Source organism: Cebus imitator, unplaced genomic scaffold (genome assembly GCF_001604975.1).
Source record: "Cebus imitator isolate Cc_AM_T3 unplaced genomic scaffold, Cebus_imitator-1.0 Scaffold229, whole genome shotgun sequence".
Classification (NCBI taxonomy): Eukaryota; Metazoa; Chordata; class Mammalia; order Primates; family Cebidae; genus Cebus; species Cebus imitator.
The window spans coordinates 232,442-259,062 of NW_016107544.1; the positions used below are offsets into that span (position 1 = coordinate 232,442).

The 26,621-nt window shown below is 46.4% G+C and overlaps 1 protein-coding gene across 3 annotated transcripts in view; it reads right to left on the reverse strand.

Annotated features, from left to right (window-relative positions):
- CACNG5 (calcium voltage-gated channel auxiliary subunit gamma 5) overlaps positions 1-26,621 on the reverse strand; it is a 68,684-nt gene that overhangs the window by 18,678 nt on the left and 23,385 nt on the right. For all 3 annotated transcript variants that reach the window (XM_037727406.1, XM_037727407.1, XM_017497305.2), the window contains exons 2-4: positions 7,925-8,221; positions 6,454-6,540; positions 4,859-4,999 (exon numbers count right to left, since the gene is read on the reverse strand). In XM_037727406.1, the coding sequence (XP_037583334.1) occupies positions 4,859-4,999; positions 6,454-6,540; positions 7,925-8,120 (424 nt within the window). In that variant the 5' untranslated portion in view covers positions 8,121-8,221. The remainder of the gene's footprint in view (positions 1-4,858; positions 5,000-6,453; positions 6,541-7,924; positions 8,222-26,621) is intronic.

The following is a 26,621-nucleotide window of genomic DNA, read 5'->3' on the forward strand; positions in this document are numbered from 1 at the left end:
AAGGCATGCGTTGCCTGTTCTAAGGTCTCGCCTCAGGGAAGCTTAAGGCCACAGTTTCCTACCCACCAAATGCATGGCCATCTGCCAGCTCAAGACTGGCAAATTGATTTTACCCATATGCCCACGCACAAAAAACTCCGCTACCTCTTAATCTTTGTAGATACCTTTTCTGGATGGATTGAAGCCTTTCCCACCTCCAGGGAAACCGCAGACACGGTGCCCTCCCTCTTAATCCAGGAGATTATCCCTCGTTTTGGCTTACCTGGAAACATTCAGTCAGACAACGGTCCGGCATTTACAGCCCGGGTGGTCCAGCAAGTCGCCAAGTCTCTCAACATCTCCTGGAAACTACACATCCCCTACCACCCTCAGTCGTCGGGTAAAGTTGAACGGGCTCACGGCATCCTCAAGAATCATTTGGCCAAACTCACCATAGAGGTAAAACTCTCCTGGCCCACATCCTACCTCTTGCTCTAGCCTGGATCCGAGCCACCCCATGGGAGCCAACAGGTCTCAGTCCCTTTGAGTTGCTATACGGCAGGCCTTTTCTAGTTTCTCACCATCTCCCGGTACAACCACATCCTCTGGCTTCCTACCTTCCCTACCTCTCTCTCCTCCGCCACTTACTCGGAACACACAGACTATACTCTCCCTGTAGTTCCGGGACCAGAGGACTCCCACCCGACTATACCTCTCCAGCCAGGTGACAGTATCCTCCTCCGGGAACTCGAGCCAGGGTCTCTGCAGCCCATATCATTATCTTAACTACCCCAACTGCTGCCAAACTTTTAGGCCACACCCCTTGGTACCATGTGTCACGCCTCAAACTGGCTCCCAAGAATGACCAGTGGAGGTCCAAACCCTTGGGCCCCACTCGCCTCTGCCTCACCTGTAACCCCTACCTGTCAACTCCTAACCCTTCAAATTCTCCTCCTAACAATCCTTCTGGCATTCCCTCTTAAAGCTAACCCTTACTATGTCTGGCGGTTCTACCTTCAGGGGTCCTGGACAGTAGGCCGAACCACTAAAACCCAATACCTTGCCCAAGCAGATTGCCAGCCCGCAGGCTGCCAATCAGCCGTAAAATTTGAATTCTCCAAATCCAAGTCCAATACTATCAAAAACTCCTGGAATAACTTTGGCCTCTGCTTTCTTTATGACCAAACCAAAAACTTCTGTCGTTCGAGGAGCGATACCTACGGCGGATGCCCATACACTTCTTGTGTTATACACAGAGCCTTCAGAACAGGCACCTCCCCAGCAAGTGAAATGCTTTTCCTCAACCGAGGTAAAGTGTCCCTTATCATCCATGATCCCTGGGACGCCCATTGGAAAGAGGGTACTGCAGGTAAAATATATACCAAGTTTACAAACAGCCGCCCCAGTGGTACCTGGCTAATATTCCAGTCCTATATACGGATCGTACCCGTGGAAGTAGAACAACTCAATTCGTTAAGAAATTCCATCTTACAATGAGGCTAATTTAACTAACCAACTTAAGCCCTCAATTCAGCCCAGGCCCTCAAACTACGCTCCCCAGCCTTTCTCCTGGCTAACTCTAGTACAGCAAGGGGCTTACATATTAAACTTAACCGGGGCCACAGATTTCACCAACTGCTTTTTATGCGCCTTCCTTAACAAACTCCCCTTAGCCGCAGTCCCCCTCCAGACTGGGTTCAACCTGTCACAATCTCCCATGGGGCCTGACACCACCTTGACGGGTATTCCCTTGTTCAATGTACATTCTCAAAGCCTCTCTCTCTGCTGTGGGTCAGCCAGCAGCCCCAGCCTCAGGTGCAACACCAGGGCAGAAGTAAAATCCTCCTTTTACGCGCCTCCAGGAGGATACTTTTGGTGTAATGGAACCCTAACCAAAGTTATTAATACATCCCTCCCTTTCCCTTGTGTGCCCATCACACTAGTCCTGCAGCTAGAAGTGTACGGACAAGCTGAGTTCCTATCCCTCATCACACTGTCCCCTAATCACTGAAGCAAACAAGCAGTCTTCCTCCCGATAGTAGTTGGCCTCTCTTTAGCATCCTCTCTAGTAGCAGCTGGAATAGGGAGTGGTGCCATGGGCTACAGCATCACTTCAGTGGCCCAGCTGGAAGACAAGCTCTGTGTGGCTGTTGAAGCATCAGCCGCCTCTCTAGCCTCCCTCCAGCGACAAATCACGTCGCTGGCTCAGGTGACTTTTCAAAACCGATGGGCCCTAGACTTACTAATGGCAGAAAAAGGAGGTACCTGTTCCTCCAGGAGCAGTGCTCCTATTACATCAATGAAACAGGCCCTGTGGAAGAAAATGTCAACACACTCTATCGCCTCCAAGAAACCTCCGCAAGAAGCAGAGAGCACCAGCCTCGTCTCTCAACTGGTGGCAATCCCCCATGCTTACCTGGCTGACTCGCATCATCACCCCCGTTATTATTGTGTGTCTTCTACTAATACTAGCCCCTTTTTTTCTCAAGTTTTTACAGGCCCACATAAGAGAAATTTCCTGCATGGCCTGGAAATATGTAAGCATCTCCAGATGATGCTTCACCCCTACATCCGACTCCCAATCAAGGTACCAGCCAACTGACTCCTCCCCCCACTTCGCCCCTATTCAGCAGGAAGTAGCCAGAAAGAAGCGGCGTCCTATATATCATCAAAAAGGTCGGAATGTAAGGCTGGTTGCCTCGCCAGGAGTTCGAACACGCCCATCTCCCTCCCTACTGAAAAATTATCAGAATATGCCCATCATCTAGCTCCGCCTTGGAAATCCCCTCTGCACTCAACACCTAACCCCACCCTTGGAAATCCCCTCTGCACTCGGCACCTAGCCCACCTTGGAAATCCCCTCTGCACTCAGCACTTAGCCCGCTCACCAGAAATCCCCCCCTACCTACCAATAGCAGCTCACCCCATCCACATCCTGTTCCTCCAAATCCAATCAAAAGCCTTTACTCCCTATAAAACCCCACTCCTGAGAGAAGTCAGGTGCAATTTCCCTGGCCCCTCTCCCCGCGACCACAGAACCTCACCCAGGAGCTGAATAAATTGGCATCTAATTTTCTTGTGCTGGCCTCAGTTTCCTCGTTTTTAACTTGGCAATAAACCTATAGAGAATTAACTTTACATTTTCCCCTTCTTGTTCTACACACTGGCCGTGAGCAATCTCATCCATGCCCATGGATTATGTCCGTGGCTTTCCCTCCCACTCCCTAGGCTGATAACTTTCCAATCTCTATCTTTGGTCCAACTCACTCCCATGAGCCCTAGACGCCGACCTCTGGCAGCCTTCCAGAGACTCCTCCCAGATGTCATAAGGACACCTCAAACTCAGCATTTCCCACACTAAATTCATGATCTGCCCAAATCTCCTTCTCCTGTGATCCTTGAATCAAGGACGGGATATGCTATCTACCCAGTGCTCAAGTGAGAAACTGGCACTCACCTCGACTCTTCCCTGGAAGCCTCATCCTAGTTCTGTTGAGTTTACCTCTCAAGTGTCACTCAAACCCTCCATTTCTGTCTTCTCCACTATCAACCCCCTGTTTGGGCCATCGCCTCTACTATTGGAATAACCTCTTGCTTAATGTCCCTGCCTCCTGTCTTTCTTCCCTCCCTCCCTCCATTCCCCAGCATGGTCATTCTAAAATCCAAACCCGGTCGTGTCATCCCTTGGCTCAAAATCCATCTAAGGCTTCTCATAAAATCCTAAATCCATTAGATGACCTTGGATGCCTTTCCCAGTCTCTCTCCTCACCACATTTTTCCTTGCACCTGCCAAGATGAGCAATGATTACTCAGTTCCCCCAATGCTTCATCCTCCCTCTTTCCTCCAGGTCCCTTTTCCACCCCCGGCCTCACTCCTTTGCCTAATTTCTACTCATCTTTTAGCTCGCCGCCTCCTGGTCTTCCATGACCAGCCTTTGCCCTGAGTGTCAGCCACTGCTCTTGGCCTCCATCGCTGACCTTGCTGGCCACCATTCATAGTGCTGCTCACACTGGCTTTCTGTCTCCCATCTAGCATTTGTGTCTCCCATTATGCTGTCCGTTTTGTGGGCAGTGATGCCAGCAGCCAGAATAAGGCCTGGTAGGTAGAGATCATGAAGGAATGAATAAAAAGAAAGAATGAAGTACAACCTGGCATCAGTCTAGGAGGGCTTATGGTGTGGGGTGTGACTGGCAAGGGAAGGAGATAGCAGGAGTCTCCTGACAGCTGGGGGATGGGGGAGGTGAAGGAGCCATCATTCCAAAGGCCGATTGTGTTTAATATTCATGCACAAATATGAAGACATAGCCCCTTCAAAAATAGCAACACTCAAGATGATGGGAATTAAAAAGTCCTTAGGGGTAGTGATGTGCAGAGTGAGGAAGGAACCCTGGGTTCCAATCCCGGGTTTGCCCGAATGGGGCTTGTGCCTTCACCGCTCCTGTGGAGCCTCTGTTGCTCTTCCAGAAGGTAATAATGGGCCCAGGGTCCTCAAATGTTTCCTCCAGCTCTGACTCAATTCTGTCTGGTTGACTGACTTAGCCTGTCCTAATTTCAGGACTTCCCAATGCAGAGCTGTTTGGGAGTTAAATAGCTAAAGTTCAGGGTGGCTGGGTGCAGTGGCTCCCGCCTGTAATGCCAGCACTTTGGGAGGCCAAGGCAGTCAGATCACTTGAGCTCAGGAGTTCGAGATTAACCTGGCCAACATGGCAAAACCTCATCTTTACTAAAAATACAAAAATCAGCCAAGTGTGTGGCAGGCACCTGTAGAAGGCCGAGGCAGGAGAATTGCTTGAACCTGAGAGGCAGAGGTTGCAGTAAGCCGAGATGGCACTGCTGTCCTCCAGCATGGGTGCAAGGAAAGAAAACAACACAACTTACCCGAGAGGATAAAGAAGATGCCGGAGACAAAGGCTAGTATCGTCCGGTGGGGACGGATGTGTCCAATGTTGCTCAGGATGAACCCAATGAACATGAAGAAGAGGCTGACCAGAGGGAACGGTGTGGCTGAGCGGATCATCTCTAACGGGGCAAAAGGGCGGCCTGTCAGCCTCCAGGCCTGACTCATTCCTCCTCATCCCAAGCTGAGTGTTCCTGGGACTGTTTACCAACAGGTTTTCAAAGCCCCACCCCTGCAGGGGTTCCCCAGGCTCTACCCCCATCCGGTGGCCTGGGGTCCTTCCATTACTAGCAGGACTTTTGCCTGTGAGGCGGGCCTGGAAGGTCTGACTTCAAGTGCCAGTATCTTCAGGGCCTCTGTCATTTCCTCCAGGCATAAGCTACTATCCTCCTGGGGGTCCACACTGTCTGCCAATGTGGCAGCTGTGGAAGGGCCAGGTTATTCCATCTTACTCCCTCTTCCAGGCAGATTCACCATTTCCTTGGGCAAGGGGTTGTTCCGAATGGAGCAGGGGACAGTTAGAGCCTCTGTTCCCTTCAACTTATAACTACCTGGGGAGAATTCTGTCGGGTCTAGTCTTTTTCCCTGGTTCCTGAGAGATAACCTCTACATTCTTGGAATTTTCCAAGGTTGGGAGTGTCTCTGTTATTCACGATGGGTCTCAACCACACCCGAGTTTATGCTAACCAAGTGACTCAGGATGGGGACTAGAAACACCAACTGTGGGATTAGAGGATTGGGGTTTTGAGCCGGGTGATGTCAGCTGGACTCTAGGTAAGGTAAGGGGCTGGAGAGAGAGTTCAATGATGTGATCAATAATGTAATTAATCATGCCTATGTAATGAAACCCTATACAAACTCTGGACAGCAAAGCTCAGTTGAGCTTCCTGGTTGATGAACACATCAGCGTGTGAAGATGGTGACACATCCTGGTTCCATGGGGAGAGGACTCTGAACCTCCACATTCAGGACCCTCCCAGACCTTGCCCTACATGTCTCTTCATCTGGCTGATCCTGATTTGTATCCTTTGTGATGAAATTGCAGTGGTAATTACAGCACCTTCCTGAATTCTGTGAGTCATTTTAGCAAATTATTGAACCTGACAGTTATGGGAGCTCCCACATTTGGAGCTAATTGGTCAGAAGTACAGGAGGCCAGGGACCTCTGAACATGCAGCTGGCATCTGAAGTAAGGGTAGTCTTATTGGGGACTGAGACCTTAAACCTTTGGAGTCTCTGTTAACTCCAGGTGATTAGTATCAGAATTGTATTGCAATATTGCAGGCTCATACTGGGGCAGAACCAACTCTGTTGAGGTCAAGGCTATGAAGTCAGACTCCCTGGGGTCCAGAGAGTCAGCTCCCTGATTAATGCCTGGGGCAAAAAAGATTGCTGGGAGACTCCAGCAATCTTTTTTCACTACTGGAAAATTAAGCTCTAATGAACTCAGGTCAGCACACCCAGCTGAGTCTAAGGGCATTCCTCTTGAGAAATACACTGGCATCCTGACTCTTCCCTCTTCCCTGCTCCTCTCTGTCCAGCCAGTGGCCCAGGTTGCAAGACTAAAGGCACTTACTTAGAACATTGACCGTAGACTCGGATGTCAGTTGGGTGTTCATGGGCATCACATACTCTATGGTGAAGCAACGCCCCCGCTCTTCACCTGTGGAGACAAGAATCACATTTCCAGGCCTTTCTTGATCATGGATTTGAAGTTAGTCCATTCAAATGGTATTTCCAAGTGTTTTTTGGTCTTTGACCTGCTGTGTCTTTGCACCCGAGCTGGGTCCAAGCCCTAGAGGGGTCCTTTCCCTGGCTCATGGCCCACAGCAGGGGTGGAGGCATGTCCTGATATGACAACCTTCCTGGAGAAGCACCTCTGTGAGGATGGACCCAAGCACTGAGAGTCGTGTGAAAAGAGGTTGGTATTGCAAACTCTCCCTGCTGAATGAGCAACTGGTGCCATCTCACTGTGTTTGGCCAGATGGGGCTGACGATGGTGCATAGCTGACTTAGATTCTCCAGCTAATGGGTGTCATGGAGCAGAACTCCAAAAGCCTTGTCAACAACCCTGGGGACCAGATCCCAGTGACTTCAAACTCTGCTACCAATGCCACACAGTCTGGAGCAGAAGTCAGAGTTGGATGTGATTCCCATGGCTGACTCAACACCTTCAGGTGTCCTCCCTGCTAAATACTGGTGGGAACCAATACCCGCTCCACCCCCAAAAGCCATACTATCAAGCTGGGAGGGAAAAGCCTGGGAAAGCCAAATTGTATCTCTTCCCAATGCACACATAAGTTACAGGGTCCTGACCACACTGTGGCCAGCCCAGGCTTGCGGCTAGTCTTGTACGACTTGGAGATGCTTTTCTTGTGCAGGCTGGTCTTGGGCCATGATAAAGGGATAAAGGATAGGGTTCTTGGAGAGGTAACTTGAAAAGTTATAGGGAATCCCTAGTGAGTAAAAAGGGAGGCGCAGGTAAGTGAGGTCAAAATCTCTACAATGTTGCAGAGCTGGAGGGACCTGCTCATGCGTTTCCTCTGTGCCATTTTATGGAGGGAGGAACAGAGAAACTGCCAAGTATTTCCTATTCTATAAACTAGTGGATGCAAGGAAGCTGAGTTAAGGAGACTTAAGCTCCTCGAATCTTCATTTCTGCATTTGCAAAGTGGAAATAGTAAGTCCTGTCTTGCAGTATTGGGATCGATAGTTCAATTGAGCTAAGGCATGCAAGAGCATTTGAGATCTGTGCAAAGGCATTCTCATCCAGCCCTGGGAGCAGAGTGGGGAAGGCAGAATTACATTCATCTTTCGGGAGGGAAGACCTGGGGGATGAAAAGACTGGCTCAAATGGACATCCAGAGTCAGGACTTGAGTTTGGAATGGGGTCTCGGCCGTTTCAGGGAGCACCACCTGGCATATATGGGCATCATCCATGGTGAACTGTCTCCTTCCAGCATCTCTTGGCCATCCCTTCCCAGGGAGGGACCTCGGGGCAGGTGATGTCAGGGGGCAGGGCTGTCCCCAGCCCTCGGCACCCTTACCTGCAAGGAAGCAGACCCGCCAGAGGCCCGAGTGCAGAGACATCTTGATCTCGGTGCTCTGGTTCTGGGGCACAATCACGCCCTCCTCCAGGTACAGCCAGTAGTCAGTGCTGACCGCGATACCCAGGAGGCCCAGGCCACAGACAGCAAAGACGCTGCTCAGCAGGGTCAGGGCCTTCCTCCCGCAGGCACTCATCTTCCTGGACTGTTTCTGGGCAGCCAGCTGCCACGCTCCCACCAGCACGGAGTGGGCTCTGGGGCCAGGGAGAGTAGGTGAGCAGGTGGCAGTGCCCACGGCTGTGAGAAGACCAAGATGAGGAAACAGTAATTAAAGTCAACCCCCCACCTGGCTCAATGGATGGGTAAAGACCACCAGACAACAGCCCGGGACACTAGTTCACCACGACAGAGGTGCAACCCTCTCCCTCGCCCTGCAGCAATTCAGAGCTTTCTTAGCATCCCCCATTGCAGGACGCTCTTGTCCTCTCTGGGAGTCCCCTTGCTGGGTACTGCCATTCATTCATTCGTTCAGCAACCCATTGTGCCAGATATGGGAGATATGAAAATGAACATGACACTCTCCTTGCCATTGAAGGGTTCCCCATCTAGAAGAACCAAGGCACCCCCAAAGCAATTAAATGCAGCCCACTGAGGACTCTGGTAGAGACCTGCCCAGGAAGTAGAGAGAAAGGATAGAGGAGAGAACTCTGCTGGGTGAGCTTCTCTGTGTTGAAAAGGATTCTAAGGCTCAAATACACTCTGAAAGAAGCCGGCTCCAGACAGGGAACTGGCAGCAGCCTTGGGAAGGAGCAGAGGAGCAGGGAAGACTTCTTGGAGGAGGGGATCTTCCTCATGTGACTTGAATTAGTTGCAGGACTGGGTCAACACAAGTAAAGAAGCCACGTCACGGTCCCAGTACAACAGCCTCCTCAATCCACCTAATCAGAAATGGGCTGACTCTTGCCTGCCCAGCACACACTATTTGCAGGGGCCAGCTCTGAACGAGAAGAAGAGAAGCTAAGTGTCTATGCAAGGTCATTAACCATAAGCCCCACCTGCTGATATCTGCCAGGGTCAGGCACTGGACTTGGAGCTAGAAAACAGTGCAGAACGCAGCAGATGGATGCCAGGCCCCATGGAGCCCATAGCTAGCCTCAGGGCTTCTGTGCTCTGGCTACAATCTAGAGGTCCCTAGGGAGTGTCTAAAAAATCCCTGATTCCCACATCCCACACCAAGAGATTGTGATACAATTGGACTCAAGTAGGGCCTGGAACAATTGGTCTTTGCTACTCAAAGTAGAGTTCATGGACCAGCCACATGGGCATCACCAGAGAACTGGTTAGAAAAATAGACTCTCTGTCCTCTCCGACTCCCTAAATTGAAATCTGCATTTTAATAGGATCCAGGTGAGTTGTCCGTCTACTAAAATCTGAAGTGCTGTGCCAACCAAACTGGTGATGGCATTGTAATATAGCAACGGCTAGGATGGGAAAAGCCCAGGATGTGACAAAGGCCCAGAGGGGTAATCCAGTGAGGCTGGACGGGGAGGCAGAGCCATCTCTAGAAGAGGATGGGGTGTTGGGCAACTCAGAAAGCTGGTATCACCCAAGCCAGCCATGGCTGCAAGTTGGCTACCCTGGCAGCATCTTTCACTGGCCCCTTGCCATATTGCAAAGTCAGAGCTTTTGAAATGGGATGTTAGTGATGTTAAGGAAAGAAGCACAGTGGTTCTTTGGTGCAGTTCATCAATATCAGAGCTCCAGTGGTGTCCTAGGGCCCTACCCCAGGGATGGTATCATGTGCCAGTTGAGATCCAAGGCACAGGTGGGTATTGAGACAGCTGAAAAGGGACAGAAGCCAGATTTGTCTGCAGAGTCTGAGTTGACTGTAGGAGAGAGGGGGAGAGATTAGAGTCTCTTTGTGAGAAGGGGTCGGCATGGGGGGGTGGTGCGCGCTGGCCCTGATCCCACAGCGCTGACCCTGCCCTAGAAGTTGATCATGGGAAAGCTGATTGATCTACAGAGTGAGCCACACATTAGCTTCCTTGAGGCATGTGTGTCCATGTCTGCAAGGCTGGAGAGCACAGGGCTTTAAGCCACAGTGATCCTTCCTGTGTCGGCTTTGATAAAGGAGAGAGAAATGAAGCGCCAAACAGCCCTCTCCACCCAGCCAAGTCATTCTGCATGCAAGAGGGTGGGCAGTGGAGCAGGACAGCCTGTATCCAGCACAAGTACCTCGTAAAGCACCTATAAACCCTGTGCTTGCAGTTGTGGAAGAGGTGTGGCCACCCGCAGAGTTCACGAGCTGGAAAGATGGGAAACTACAGCATCCTGTTCTGACTGAGGATGGGGAGGCATCACGACAGGGAGAACCCAGGACCTGAGGAAGAGGAGCCAACTCCTAGCAGAGGCCCAGGGCAAGGCTGCTGCCGATTGGTGGGAAGCAATAGTGACGTAATGATAGTATTGTTATATTAATAGTAGTTAGCCAAACACTGTCACCTACACTTGAAACTCACACAGCCCCAACATCTGCCAAAGGAAGTGGAATTGAAACCCCAAGGATGGTTAGCAGGGGTAAGGGGGGCAGTGGAGAACAAAGCCATATGGCTCCCAAAGGTGAACAGAGCCTTGAACTTACACTCAGCCATGCCATAAAGATCCACATAAAGCTGGGAGATTAACCTCTCTGCTATGGTTTGGATACAGTGGTTTGTTTGTCCCCACCAAAGCTCATGTTGAAATTTGATCCTCAGTGTGGCAGTGTTGGGAGGTGGGCCTGGTGGGAGGTGCCTGGGGTCACGGGATGCCTCAGGAGTGGCTTGGTGCTATTCTCAGGGTGGTGAGTTCTCACTCTCGAAGACTGGATGAGTTTGAAGGGTTGCATTAGTCCCCTCGAGGCTGAGTTGTGATAAAGCCTCGGGTTTCCTCCATTTCCTTCTTGCCCTTTTCTGCTGTGTTGTGATGCCACACAAAAGCCCTTACCACAGGCCAGGGGTATGCCCTTGAACGTCTCAGCCTGCAGAACCAAGAGCTAACTAAACCCCTTTTCTGGGGTGATGGATACACCAAACCACCGTGACACAGGTATACCTATGTAACAAACCTGCACATTCTGCACATGTACCCAGAACTTAAAGTATGATAAATTTAAAATAAAAAAATAAACTTCTTTTCTTTATAAATTATCCAGTCTCAGGTATTGTCTTATAGCAACACAGAACAAACTTCGACATTCTCTGAAGCCTGTTTTTCTCCTGGATAACACAGAGGAAGAGACTAATGATGAACGCTAATCGTCATTGTTAGGCACCCGGTAAGCACTTTACTCCCTATTTTAATCCCAACTACTCTTACCATCCCCATTTTACAAGTGAGCAGACTGAGGAGCAGAGAGGTTAAGAAACGTGCCCAAGAGCACTCAGCTGGCAAGGGCCGGTGCCTGCGTTTGAAACTTACCTTGCCCCACTCCCAAGCCCTTTCTCAAGGCTGGAATTCGCAAACTCCCAACCCCATTGGTTTATCCAATGGGTTCCATGGAGCAATAATTCCATAGAATATGCTAGAAAAAGTGACTCTGGTTAAAAAGAAAAAAAACCCAGCTTGTGAAGCACTGCACCTAGCCCTTATAGAAACACACCGCACATTATGGTAAAGGCTTAAAAAGCCTGATTAGCTTTGCATATTTCAGTATTTTCCAAACTTATTTGAGAAAAAAAAATGACATCATGTTCTATGAAACCCACTTTGGGAACCACACCCTGTGCCAGGAATAACAACAAGACCTGCCTTGCTCACTCCACAAAATTGCTGGCGTGGTTAAACACGACAGCAGATATGACTGTGCTTTGAAAAAAACATCTAAAGCATGATCCTGGCATAAGGTATTCTTATTAAACGACAATGGACTAAGCCCCTTGCAACTTGCAGAGAGGATGGATCAGAGCTTCCGAAGCACGACTGCTGTTGCCCGGTCGAAGCTGAGCAGCCAATCTTAATGTTAAGCTTGGCAGGGAGATGAAAAAGATTCACGTCTTGGAGATTTGGAAAGATGAAAGTGGAGAGAAGATTGGATCTTAATCTACAAAAGCAAGAAATAAGAGGCTGAAAGTGACCTTGTCTGCCAAACTCTATAGCAGCAGATCCTAAAGCCTGGAAAATACCTAGGAAAACCAAACAGTTTCATCTATTTCCAGAGTATGTGATAAATTTATGGAATGCCACCTGGGGTGAAAAACAGCAATGTTGTTCATTACAAAATTCTATCTATGCTTCTATTATGTAATCCTATTTATAAATAAAGAACATCATCGACTGAGTATGGGTTATCTCCCAGGCGCTGTGCAAAGCTCTTCATGTACAGGGTCTCATTGGGACCTCATGATAACCTCATGAGTAGGTGGGATTAGCCCCATTCTGCGGATGGAGAAACTAAGGGTTAAAGATGTAGAGTAGCCTACAGGAAATCACAGGTGAGAAGTAGACTGGTTTTCAACCACGTCTAACTCCAAAGTCTATGCTTGGACTACATCATCTCCCTACTGAAGAAATATGGGTTCAAAGTAGGTCACTCAGGCAATCTAGAAATGTACGAGACACAGTATTCAGAAATATTTCTTTGGAAGTGGCCAAGTGTCACATAAAGGCTTTTTGTTTGAAACTACAGGGCATGTTGTTGGAAGTCATCCAGGCATTCTGGTAGCTTCTTGGAGGTACACAACAACCCAGGATTTCTAATCCTGAAACCCACCTTGTGGGGCGGCAGGACTAGCATTTCCCTCAAACCACACACAGGAAATAAAGACCCAGAGGGAAGTACCTGAGATCACCCAGCCAGTTACTTGGAAAGATAAAAATGTGCACCAGAAATATTTTAGATGTTGAGCCAATGCTTTTTTCTGTGTATTGTGCAGGAAATTATAACGCAGAAAATGAAAGTTACCTGCACTTCCCCACTCTGAAAACACCATCATTATTAACGTCTTAGTTCATTGCCTTTTAGTCTCTTCTCCTATGTAGTTGTGCCTGTGCATACATATTATCCCACCCAGTGTCTTCGGCAGGAACAGGAGTGCCCTTGAAGACACCCTCGTCTGGACTGGATTCCTAGGCCCTTGTCCCAGCTTCTGCTTTTACATGGTTCCTTGTCTATCGCATGAATCTCATGTTCATTTGATTTTCTTTATAGGAGAGGAGCCATTTTTTATAAGTTGCTACCACAAGAGAAAATGTTTACACGATAATAGTAAATGAATGAAGTTGAACGCAACACCACACATTTAACTTAAACTGAAGTGTATACAAAATTTACAGACTGGAAAGAACCCAAAGTGTTGATGGCTGCTTCCAGGTAATTAGGTTATACATATTTTTTGTTTTTTGTTTTTGTTTTTTAAATATTTCTCTGTGCTCAACAAAGCTTCTCAAAGAACATGTATTGTTTCCAGAATCAGAGAAGAAAATTAAATAAAAGTTATCAATCTCCAATCACTGCCCTGTAAACGAAAGTGAAGGGCTCCAGTTAAACTCCTGAGCTAGAGATGCCAACATGCAGTCTCGTCTTTTGAACACTGGCGCCTAGAAGCCGGCAGCCTTCTTGAGCTTTTTAAGATGATTACCCAGGCACCATTACCTCTAAGTATTAGCTTGTTAATTATCAGGAATTAACAGTCACCAATTATCATCCATGACTAGCAATTACAGAGAAATGTCTTGTGGAGATTAAATTATTAATGGCACAGTCCCCTGCTCAAGCCAATAATAAAAGGACTTGCAGTAAAGTGCTTAGGTGCCCAGAGCTAGGTGAGGTTACCGGAGCAGTGAGAGGCCAGCTATCAACTGCTGGGAGGACGGATGGGGTGAACTGGAGAGGAGGAAGAACGTGGAAAGGGAGTCAAATGCAGACCCCCTGTGATCTCAGCTTCCTACTGGTCCAGAGAAAACTCACAGTGCTTTGATAAAGGGGCTAGAGTGTAGGGGTTCCTGAGAAGGCTTTGCAGCCACTGACAGGAGCTGCTCCTGGGAGCTTTTCCAGTGGCTCAGTGTCAGCATGGCCAGTGTCCAGCAGGATGGGCTGGTGACCACAGGAAAACCCCTCGTGCTTCTCTTGCCCTGCCTGCTTCCCACCATGCTGATCCCCATTATCTTCTTTGGTTGTGAAAAAATGACACAAAATATTTGACGCTCCTCCTATTGAGAAGTGGGGGCCCTGTCTCCTGTCCTTGAGGCTAGGCAGCATTGTGACTGCTTTAGCAAATAAAGGACGCAGAAGTGATGCTATGTGACTTTCTTTTTTTCTTTGAGATGGAGTCTCACCCTGCTGCCCAGGCTAGAGGTGCAGTGGCGTGATCTCCACTCAGTGCAAACTCCACCTCCAGGTTCAAGCAATTTTCCTTCCTTAGCCTCCCGAGCAGCTGAGATTACAGGTGTCTACCACTACACCCGGCGAATTTTTGTATTTTTAAGTAGAGATAGAGTTTCATCATGTCAGCCAGGCTGGTCTTGAACTCCTGACCTCAGCCTCCCAAAGTGCTGGGATTACAGGTATGAGCCACCATGGCTGGCGCTATGTGACTTCTGCGGCTGGATCATAAGAGGACCTGGCTCTCTCTGGAGCTTACTCAGGAAAAGCCAGCCTCATGTAAGAAGCCTGACACCCTGGGACCACCATACTTTAGAACAAGGTTTCTCCACCTCAGCCCTATGGACATTTGCGGCTGAATATTTGTTTGTTGCTGGGGGCTGTCCTGTGCATTGCAGGATGTTCTATAGCATCCTTAACCTCGATCCAGTTGTTGGTAGCACTCCAGTTGTGACAGACAAAAGTGTCCCTTTGAGGGGAAAGCCACCACTGTTTGAGAGCCACTTCTTTAGAGGGTATGTGCAGGTGCTCTGCTTGCCAGCCCAACTACGCTTCCAGCCAATGGCCAGCATTAGCTGCCAGCCCTGCGATTGGGCCATCTTGGGTGGATATCCAGCCCAGTTGAGCCTTTGGATAACTGCAGCCCCTGCCAACGTCTGACTGCACCTGCATGAGAAACTCCACGTAAAAACTGCCTGGTTAAGCACTTCCCAAATTCCACACCCACAAAATCATAAGTGCAATAAAACAGTTGTTTTATACCATTATGTTTCAAGGTAATTTGATATACAACAGAAGTTGCCAAAATAACTTATTTACTCACTTATTTAGCTCCTTCTCACTACCTAGAATGTGATATAAATTTCAGGCATGGCCTTGTCCAGAATGTGACACTGAGGGAGGGCTTGAGGGTCATAGTTTAGTCCCTGGAGTTTACAGCTACCTGGGGGAATGAATGGCACATGGAAGTAGGCAAATCTGAGACTTAATGCTGGCTCTCCCATGTACCATCCTAGGCCAGTCACATGGCCACTCTGAACCTCAGTCTCTTTATCTGTAAAACAGGGGTAACTTCATATGAGTTATTGCAAAGACTTATGAAAGTCTTATCAGGTAAGTCTGGGCTAACTTTGTGCCATCTCAGTACAAGGCTAAAATTAGAAAGTAGCACAACATGGCCAGGTGAGGTGGCTCACACCTGTAATCCCAGCACTTTGGGAGGCTGAGGCAGGAAAATCACTTGAGGTCGGGAGTTCAAGACCAGCCTGGCCAACATGGCGAAACCCCATTTCTACTAAAAATACAAAAATTAGCCAGGTATGGTGGCACATGGCACATGTCTGTAATTTCAGCTACTAGGGAGGCTGAGGCAAGAGAATCGCTTGAACCAAGAAGGTGGAGGTTGCAGTGAGCCAAGATCACACCACTGCACTCCAGCCTGGGAGACAGAGAAAGACTCCATCTAAAAAACAAACAAACAAAAAAACCCAGGAATAAATTATGGTTCTGTCCTTCAGGAACCATGCAAAAGCCAAAAAACCAAAGCCATAAAAACCCTAGAAGAAAATATAGTCAATACCATTCAGGGCACAGGTATGGGCAAAGATTTTATGAAATCATCAAAAGCAATTGCAACAAAAGCAAAAATTAACAAATGAGATCTAATTAAACCAAAGAGCTTCTGCACAGCAAAAGAAAATATCATCAGAGTGAACAGATGGCCTACAGAATAGGAGAAAGTTTTTGCAATCTATCCATCTACAAAGGTCTAATATCCAGAATTGACAAAGAAGTTAAACAAATTTACAAGAAAAAAACCCCATAAAAAAGCAGGCAAAGGACATGAACAGACAATTCGAAAAAGAAGACATTTATGTGGCCAACGAACATATGAAAAAAGCTCAACATCATGGATCACTAGAGAAATGCAAATCAAAACCACAATGAGATATCATCTTATGTCAGAAAGGCAATTATTAAAAAGTGAAGAAACAACAGATGTTGGCAAGGCTGTATAGTAATAGGAATGCTTTTACACTGTTGGTGGGAATGTAAATTAATTCAACAATTGTGGAAGACAGTGTGACTATTCCTCAAGTATCTACAACCAGAAATACCATTTGACCCAACAACCCCATTATTGAGTATACACCCAAAGGAATATAAAGGATTCTATTATAAGGACACATGTACACGTATGTTTACTGAAACACTATTTACAAGAGCAAAGACATGGAATCAACCCAAATGCCCATCAGTGATTGACTGGATAAAGAAAATGTGGTACATATACACCATGGAATACTATGTAGCCATAAAAAGGAATGAGAGCATGTCCTTTGTGGGGACATGGGTGAAGCTGGAAGCCATTATCCTCAGCAAACTAACACAGGAACAGAAAACCAAACACTGCATATTCTCACTCTTCAGTGGGAGCTGAACAATGAGAACACATGGACACAGGGAGGGGAACAACACCCACCAGGGCCTGTGGGGGTTTGGGGGGAGGGAGAACATCAGGACAAATAGCTAATGCATGCAGGGCTTAATATCTACGTTATGGGTTGATAGGTGCAGCAAACAACCATGACACACATTTACCTATGTAACAAACCTGCAAGCCTTGCACATGTATACCTGAACTTATAAAATTTAAAAATAAAATAAAATGGAAGGTAAGGTGTGGTGGAGTGCTATAATCCCAGCGCTTTGGGAGGCTGAAGCAAGAAGATTGCTTGAGCCCAGGAGTTCGAGGTTATGCTATGATTGTACTGTGATGGCGCCACTGCACTCCAGCCTGAGCAGCAGAGCAAGACCCTGTCAAAAATCATAATAAAACAAAGGGACCGTGCTGCACATACCCTCCATAGTGGGGCCTAGTTTTATTTTACTTAATAGCATCAATATTTTCTGCACTGTTTTTAGTAGCTGGAGAATATATATGGTCTCCGATTTGCATATACCAAAACCGATGTAGCCATTTCTCTACTCCAGAACTTTTAGGTTGTTTCCAAAATTTTCTCTATTGTAATCAACAATAAATAACCATACTTACAGCTAAATATCTGCAGGCATCTGCAAGAATTTTCTCAGGATAAATTCTGCAGGTGGACTTAAGTGGAATTTCTGGATTAAACAATATGAATTATTTCAGCATTCTTAGACACTTTGTCAGACATGATTTGAAAGATTTCAAAAGCATTTTTGCTCCTGATGCCTGAAGCACAACAAATGTCCCCCTACATGGACACAGAGAAGTTGAAACAACCCCACCTCAGAAGAGTCACTGTTTCTCTTGTGAATTTGGAACTTGGACTCTGCTCGGCGCTGACCGATTGCTGTGTCTACATGATTTGCTAGACTGAGACTTCTATACTATTGATGATACTCCAGAAAATTCCAGGACCTCCTATGTAAATGAGAAAGCCTTACATCAGTGATTTGAAACTTTCTGGGGTGCATCATCACCGCCTATGCAACACTGTAAACATATGGATGCCCAAATCAAAACCAGCTGAAAAGAAACATAAGAAATAACACAAGTGTTGAGATAAAACGCTGTACACAAAAATAACATTAAAAAATAAACAGCTACACACAAACAGTAGCCAATTGGAAAATGTAATGCATTAAATAAATCATGTTTATGTAGTAACAGAATGGTAAACTATTGAAAATAAACTTAAGTTATATACCAGTGCTACATAAAGAAAGCCTTAATACTACCGTTGAACAACCAAGGCACAGTGGCTCATGCCTGTAATCTTAACACTTGGGAGGCTGAGGCAGGAGAATTGCTGGAGCTCAGGATTTCAAGACTAGCCTGGGCAACATAGTGAAACGCTATCTCTACTAAAAATACAAAAAAATCAGCTGGGCATGGTGGCGCATGCTTGTAATCCCAGCTACTCGGGAGGCTGAGGCAGGAGAATTGCCTGAACCCAGGAGGCAGAGGTTGCGGTGAGCCGAGATCGCGCCATTGCACTCCAGCCTGGGTAACAAGAGCGAAACTCCGTCTCAAAAAAAAAAAAAAAATACATATTGATGAACATAAAACAAGACTGATATTTTTAAAAAATCACATTTAAAAATAGAAACACAATGTTATGGAAATTTCACTCTTCTTTAATAATTTAGTGCAATGAGTTTGGTTTAGAAGATGACACATGGTTCTAGGGTTAGTCTAAAGGATGCATTTCAGAATAACCAGGAGTTTCTTTTAAAGATGAATATAAATAAGTGGGAACTACCAGCTATTAATGCCTGTTGTGCAGCTACAAAAATTAAAACAGTTTGATGCTGATGAAAAAATAAATCAATCAATGGAAATAAAAAGCAAGTTCAGACTTCCATTTCTGGCTATAATGAACTAGCTTATATAGCACTGGACCAACCTTCTTGCTGAAAATAACTGAAACGGGTGGATACAATCTCTTTGAAGACATTCAAGAGCAATCAAGGAAACCAATATTTTGGAGGTCAATAACTAAAGATAAAGGAAATGCATTGAGATAAACCCTACATCGTACAACCTTGGCATTTGAAGTATGTGCCAGTTCACACAGAATGTGAATCTGAGAGGCAGAAGAAAAGGTTGTGCAGATGGTACAGCAATCTTATGATGCTATGGACTCAACATTGGAGATTAGATCTTTCTAAGGAGGACCGGTCTGGTAAATAGCTCAATCTTACAAATGGGGTGCTGGGAAGCCTCTTGCTCTAAGTGAACAAGTAATAAATCAGCCTTCACAAAGATTAAAACTCATCTTCAAATCAGGTCAATTCATGACTGAATATAGGCAACCTTCTATTTAACACATTGCCAGAAGCAAAAGTGAATCCTACCGTGGGGAGGATGACAATGCCAAAAACTTCTATCGTGTTCCACACAGATGTCTAGCATTCAATCAATAGTTACCAGACATATCAAGAGGTTGGACTAAGACTGAAAATGAAACATCAGACACAGGAATGACAAATGTCAGAACGTAACATAAAAACACCTTTAATATGTTTAAAGAAAGTAATGTTCCACTTAGAATTTCCTATCCAGTAAAAATATCCCTCAACATTGAAGGCAACATAGAAATATTTTCAGATAAACAAAAATGGAGAAAAGTTGTCATCAGCAGACTTGAATCAAAAAAATTATTAAACAAGTTCTTCAGACAGAATAATCCAGCACTGAAGCATAGAAATGCTGAAGAGAAGAGGTGCAATGAAAAGAGCAATTATGTGGCTAAATCTCAATCAACAGTGAGTATAGGCTGGGGATAGTGGCTCACACCTGTAATCCCAGCACTTTGGGAGGCTGAGACAGGCAGATCACCTCAGGTCAGGAGTTCGAGATCAGCCTGGCCAACATGGCAAAACGCATCTTTACTAAAAATACAAAAAAATTAGCTGGGTGTCGTGATGCACACCTGTAATTTCAGCTACACAGAAGGCTGAGGCAGGAGAAGTGCTTGAACCCAGGAGGAAGACGTTGTGGTGAGCCAAGATCACCCCACTGCACTCCAGCCTGGGTGACAGAGCAAGACCCCATCTCAAAAAAACAAAAAACAAAAAAACAGTGTAAAAAAGGAATGATAATACTATCTTGTGGTAAATTTATCTTGTGGTAATGTGTAAAATTACTCTGAAGTTAATGTGCCTTTTGTTCTCTAAGATGTTCTCTTTGTTGAACTGAATGATGATAGACACATAAATTATCACAACTTGTTGGGTAAAGCCAAGTTAACTTAGGAGGAAAAATTATAACCTTAAGAGCATATATTAGGGGGAATAAAGGCTAGAAGTAAACTACCTACCTATCCCAACAAAGTGGAAAAAGAATGCAAATAAACCCCACTATAGGAGAAAGGAAATAATAAGACAGCAGAAATTAACGAATAAAAAACAAACATACGATATCCACCAGTAGAACTGGTAAACCCCTTGCAAGAGAGACACATACACACAGACATACACAAACACAGACAGACAGACAGACACACACACACACACACACACACACACACACACACACACAGAATATGCAGGCAGACAAGGTCATAAAACATAGCACTCTCATATACTCTTGGTAGGAGTCAGTGTACAGATCTATTTGGTGACACCCACCAAAATTAAACATGTAATTATTCCATGACCTAGTCACTCCATAGCTAGGAATGTACTCTATGGCTATATTGACAAAACTATGCCAAGATGCATGTGGAAGCATATCTTTGGTGCTTCAATGACCAATGCTGAGGAGGGGGGCAGGCGATGCCGGTTACATAAATTAGCATTCAACCTGTAATAGAATATTCTGTAACTATTACATATGAGGAAGTTCCATGTGCTCAGTGGGGAAAGTATAGTATTCTTGGGTAAAAAAGTAATCATATATACTACATAAGCATTTTATATATTATATATGTGTACACTCTCACATATGCATGTGTGCATGTGTGCGTGCACACACATACATACGTATATATACAGAGGGAGAGAGAGAGAGAGAGATCTCTAAGGCAGCTTGGAAGTGACAGTTTGGATTCATAGCTAGGTGTGTATAGCCCCCAAGCCCAAACTCTATTCACTTCTCCCCAGCACCTATAACTATGAAGAGATGGAGACCAGATTTCTTTTCCATTTAATCCATAAATTTAAAAAATTCTTTTTTTTTTCTTTTAACAACATAAAGATGAGTTATTGAGCAAATATTTCTGCTTCTCGGAGCTTTCTGCTCCTGTGACTAATGACTCAAATCACTCCCAAGCGCCCCATCAGCCATGCCCTGCAGGTACAACCCGACTGTCTGCCACGCCAAGTCTCAATTTGGCCATGGGCCACACCAGGGACCCCAGCAGCAGCAAAGACGCACCAGCCCAAAGACCAGCCCCAGGATGCAGGGAGCCACCAACCAACTCCCACCACACCAGAAACTGATTTTTATTTTGCAGCATTTGCAGAAACCAACACACCCTTTAGAAAAGGCAGGGTTGCATGCTTTCTTCTTCCTTTAGATTCCACTTAAACATAGTGGCAATGGAGGGTGCAAACTACATAATTCAGTGACAGAAAGTCTTAACTGCTGGAAATTAGGAGCCTGCTTAGGCCACTACCTCCTGCCACTTACATCTCCGGCAGCTCCAGCTGAGCACCCAGGGCTCACTGCCCCCGAGGCTACCGGGTACAATAAGAGCAAGCGAGAAATGGAAAACAACTTGGTACCCTGTGTGTTAATATGTGTAGACAGAAACAATGTTCAGATTTGATCTAATTCTAGTGACACTGGTCATCTATCAGACCCAGGCTTCAGAAGCCTGCAAGGAAGCCAGGCCAGGGCTTTTCCCCCCTCCCCGGCCTCCCTCCTCCACGTATATCTGCACCCCTATTCCAGCAGGATGACATTTATTGGACCAGGACCACGTGCCAGACACTGTTCTAGCAATTTATGCATATGAATTCACACAATCTCCCAACAACGCTTTGCGGTAGGCACTGTGATTAAAACAGGGAGAATAATGGCATCTTCTTTAAAGAGTTATGAGGTGACACATGTAAGAAGCTTAAAATAGAGACCCTAGCCTGGTGCATGGTAAGTGCACATAGGTATTCTTTTAAAAAATAATTTGTTACATTAACCTTTTAATTAATTATTCGGGTTCTCTTCATTTCTTCCTGTGCATGTGAGTTACCACTTGAGGTCATTTCCTTGCTTCAATACAGCCTGGTTCTTCCTTCCCCCACCTCCTTTGGGCTGTTATTAGCAAATATATTACAATTCTACATGTGGTAAGTCCAACAATTCAACTATATACATATTGTTTTATACAATGGCTTTTCATATTTGTCAAGAAAAGAAATATGCAATTGTACTTCTTTTGTGTGTGTGCATGTGCACAATATAATATATAAAATGCTTATGTAGTATATATGATTACTTTTTTTTTTTTTTAAGATGCAGTCTTGCTCTGTTGCCCAGGCTGGAGTGCAATGGTGTAAACTTGGCTCACTGCAACCTCCGCCTCCTGGCTTCAAGCAATTCTCTGCTTCAGCCCTCCAAGTAGCTGGGATTACAGGCACCCCCCTCCATGCCCAGCTAATTTTTGTATTTTTAGTAGAGACGGGGTTTCATCATCTTGGCCAGGCTAGTCTTGAACTCCTGACCTCGTGATCCACCTGCCTCAGCTTCCCAAAGTGCTGGGATTACAGGCGTGAGCCACCATGCCCAGCCTATTACTTTTTACCCAATTATCTACATCAGGGTTGTCTGATCTGGCTTCCCTAGGCCACATTGGAAGAATTGTTTTGTGCCGCACATAAAATACACTAATGCTAATGATAGCTGATGAGCTAAAAAAAAAAAAAAATCACAAAAAGTCTTATAATGTTTTAAGAAAGTTTACGAATCTGTGTTGGGCTGCATTCAAAGCTGTCCTGGGCCACACGCAGCCAGTGGGCCATGAGTTGGACAAGCTTGATCTACCTAATTATCTTTACTGGTGCTGTTTTTTATGGGAATTCAAATTAATGTCTGATGTCACCTGCTTTCAGCCTGAATAACTTCTTTTAGCATTTTTTTGTCAAGTGGCTCTTTAGCAATAAATTCTCTCAGTTTTTGCTTATCTTGGATATTTTAATTCTATCTTCACTTTTGGAGGACAGTTTTGCTGGTATAAAATTTTTGGCTGACAGTATTTATTTTTTCTTCCAGCACTTTAAATAGATGGACCCACTGCCTTCTTGACTCCAGTGTGTTTGATGAGAAGTCAGCTCTTACTCTTATGGAGGAATTCCCTTGTGTGTGATGAATCACATTTCTCTCTGTGCTTTCAAGATTTTATCTTTGTCTTTTGACATGTTAACTATGATGTGTCTGGGTGTGGCATCATTCATCTTCATCAAGATTATTGTCCCCACTTTACAGATAAGGGGGTTGGGACACAGAATGGTAAAGCTCTTTGCCCAAGGTCACCCAGCTAGAAAGTGGGGGAGCTGGGATTTGAACCCAGCAATCTAGCCCCCTTATCTGGTATACTAAACTGTCTCTAATTTACCTCTCAGCGTAGTTCTCATGGAGGCTGCATAGGTAAGCTTGGACAGGATGCTTAGCTCACCCCCTTGAAAACACTCACTTCTGAAAATCAAAGATTCCTGAATGGCAAATGGAAACTCTGACCTGATTTTTCTCAACATTATCAGCTTCTTGCTTAAGATAAGTGAGCTAAAGATTCAAGTCCTTTTCTCCTGGGCCTTTACATCACGTGGGTGAAGGGACGAACCAGGTATTTTCCTTATAAAATAGTGATTATGGAGGAGGTGGAGGAGAAAGAAGAAGGGAGGAGGGAGAGGGTGGGGAGGAAGAGAAGAGGGGAAGGGGGAGGAGAAGAAGGAAGGAGAGGGGAGAAAGCAACCGAGTGTTTCTTGCTGGACCCTGAGTTATTCTTGATCTACCCAGCTCTCTCCGTGATTAGAACTAGTATTTCTGTTTCAAGAGAAAATTTATTTTTCTGCTGATTCTTCCTTTTGGGGTGAAGGGAGGAAGGAGGGATTGGAGAAGCCTGGGGATGGAAGCCAATCCGCCTTTAGAGAAGCTCCCTAGAATGCACTTGGAGCCAGCCCCAGTGCCGTGCAGAAGACACGCCGCTCAAGAGAAACCCTGCACTGCCCGAGGAAGATTCTCACAAGACAACCAAATACAGCCCTGCCAGGTTATGAAGCACTGTGATGTGCTTCTATAAATACCACCTCCCAGCATCGTTTTCCTGCCTCCAGCACATTTTACTGTAAACCAGAATTCTACTGATATGTAGGACACGTACCCAAACCTCTCCTTCCCTCCACCACACCCTATCCTTCCCCGTCTCCCCCCGCAAGCCCTGACTCAAACAGAAGAATTAGACAGGTTGCCGGGGGTCCAGACATGACACCCATAAGCCCTGAGTTCTAGCCCCCCAGACATGAGTACAGGAAGAAAAATGATGGACCAGCCACTTCAGGGTGAGGGTCTTGAAGGAGAGAAAACACTTTACGATGGATGATGTTTTTCTTGGGGGAGTCAGTTCTCAGCTTGGCGTTTTCACCTCCTCCATCTCTGCCTTGGTGACTTCAGATGAAATGGCATTTGAGCCCACCTGAGAGCCCCATTGCCTGGGTTGGAGCCTGTCCCTATGAGTGAGGAAGCCCAGAGTCACAGGGGAGCCACAGCAAAGGCCATCGCTTCTCATGGCCCTGGAAGGTGGCCCTCAGAGGGTCCAGTTGCTGTCACCACAAAGCTGTGCCTTGGCAGATGCCTGATGACTCTTGAGAGATGAATTCAAGGTATTCACAATGTTTTTTTTTTATTTTGTTAGAGTCTCACTCTGTCGCCCAGGCTGAAGTGCAGTGGGGTGATCTAGGCTCACTGCAACCTCTGCCTCCCGGGTTCAAGTGGTTCTCCTGCCTCAGCCTCCCAAGTAGCTGGGACTACAGGTATGTGCTACCACGCCCGGCTACTTTTTTGTATTTTTAGTAGAGACGGGGTTTCACTGTGTTAGCCAGGATGGTCTCGATCTCCTGACCTCGTGATCCGCCCACCTCGGCCTCCTAAACTGCTGGGATTACAGGTGTAAGCCACTGGGCCTGGCCTCACAGTGTTCTTTAAAGAGAGACTACTATCTCCTGACTGGATGGCAGAAATAAGCAGCCTGGGGAGGGACCCCACTGCCAGGATGGAGGGGGAGATTTCAGTCTTCACGGGGCCCCTGGAAGACAGTTGGTGAGAAGGTGGGGGAGGCAGGGAGCTGCGGCTTGCCCTGCTTCTCAGCCAGTAATGAGCCACTGGGCATCGGAGAGCACTGGTCTGGAAAAAGCAGCAGGAGGCAGGACAGGCGTTAACCTCAGTCTGGCTCACGCCACCGCTCCTGTCTGCTGCTCAGCTGGAGATCCCATTGAGCAGATTTGGAGGTGCTGGAGAGGGCGTGGAGGGTGAGGGAGCCCCTAGTACTGCCAGTTGTGGAGCTGGGGCCATTGGGAAGCTTGCATAGCCTCTCAGAGTCTCATCAATAATACAGGAACAGTCGTCTCTCTGCAGAGCTGCTATGAGGAGGTAGGCCATGGACCGTCATCAGATGGCCATCTTCACTCCCAGATCCAAAAAGGAGGCAAGGCTGACCACCAGGACTGGCTGAGCCCAGGCCAGAAAAACTGGGCCTCAGAAGATGGTATTCATGGGTTGGGACTGATGGGTGGGGAAGCTTGCGTGCACCTCAATCTAAAACCAGCCTTGTTCACTGCCTCTAGGTGAAGGAGGCAGAGATTTGGGGTGCGCCGGGGAGGTGCAGGGTGTTGCAAGGCCAGAAAGCCCAGAACCTCCTAGAAGCTGCTAGAGAGGAAACTGTCTGCTTTCCAAGAAGTCAGGTAAGGAACTGAGAGGAGAAAAGGCACAGCCTACCCATGACCTCTCCCAGGAGCCCACGCCCAGACAGGATTGGATAGGACTAATCCGAAACCCATGTATCAGTGGTTCTTAATCCCTGCTGCCCATCAGGTCACCTGGGGGGATTTAAAATAATCCCAATGCTGAGTTGCTTCTGAGACCAACTATATGTGACATTCTGGGTGTGGAGTGTTGCGGGCTGAGACCAGACTTTAGTATTTTTCAAAACTCTCAGGCGATTCTAACGTACAGACAAAGCTAAGAGCCACTAGCCAACGTGGGGTCCCTCATGGGCCTGCCGATACACAGATCACGCACTCCTGATTTGATTTGGGTTTACTCTGCACTAGAGCTGAGCTGCCCAATGTGGCAGCACTGGAAACGTGGTAAGTCCAAAGTGAGAATGCAGCATGAAAACACCCCAGATTTCTCAGACGTAGTATGAATAAAGAATGTAAACTATCTCCATGATTTTAAAAATGTGGATTATATGCTGAAATGGTACATTGGGCTAAATCAAATATATTATCAACGTTAACTTAAACTGTGTCTTTACACTTTTCTAAAGCGGTTATAAAAAACTTTCAGTTCCATCATGTGGCTTGTATTACATTTCTATTGGACAGTGCTGGTGTACGGATCGACCAGTTAAAAAACGTTCTCAGGCCAGGCAAGGTGGCTCATGCGTATAATCCCAGCACTTTGGGAGGCCATGGTGGGAGGATTGCTTGAGGTCTGGAGTTCAAGACCAGCCTGGGTAATATAGTGAGATCTCATCTCTACAAAAAATTTAAAAATTACCCCATGCAATTGTAGTCCCAGCTACTTGGGAGGCTAGCTAGGTAGGAGGATCCCTTGAGATCATGGGATAGCAGGGGCTGTAGCGTCACCGCACTCCAGCCTGGGTGACAGAGTGAGATCTTACCTCA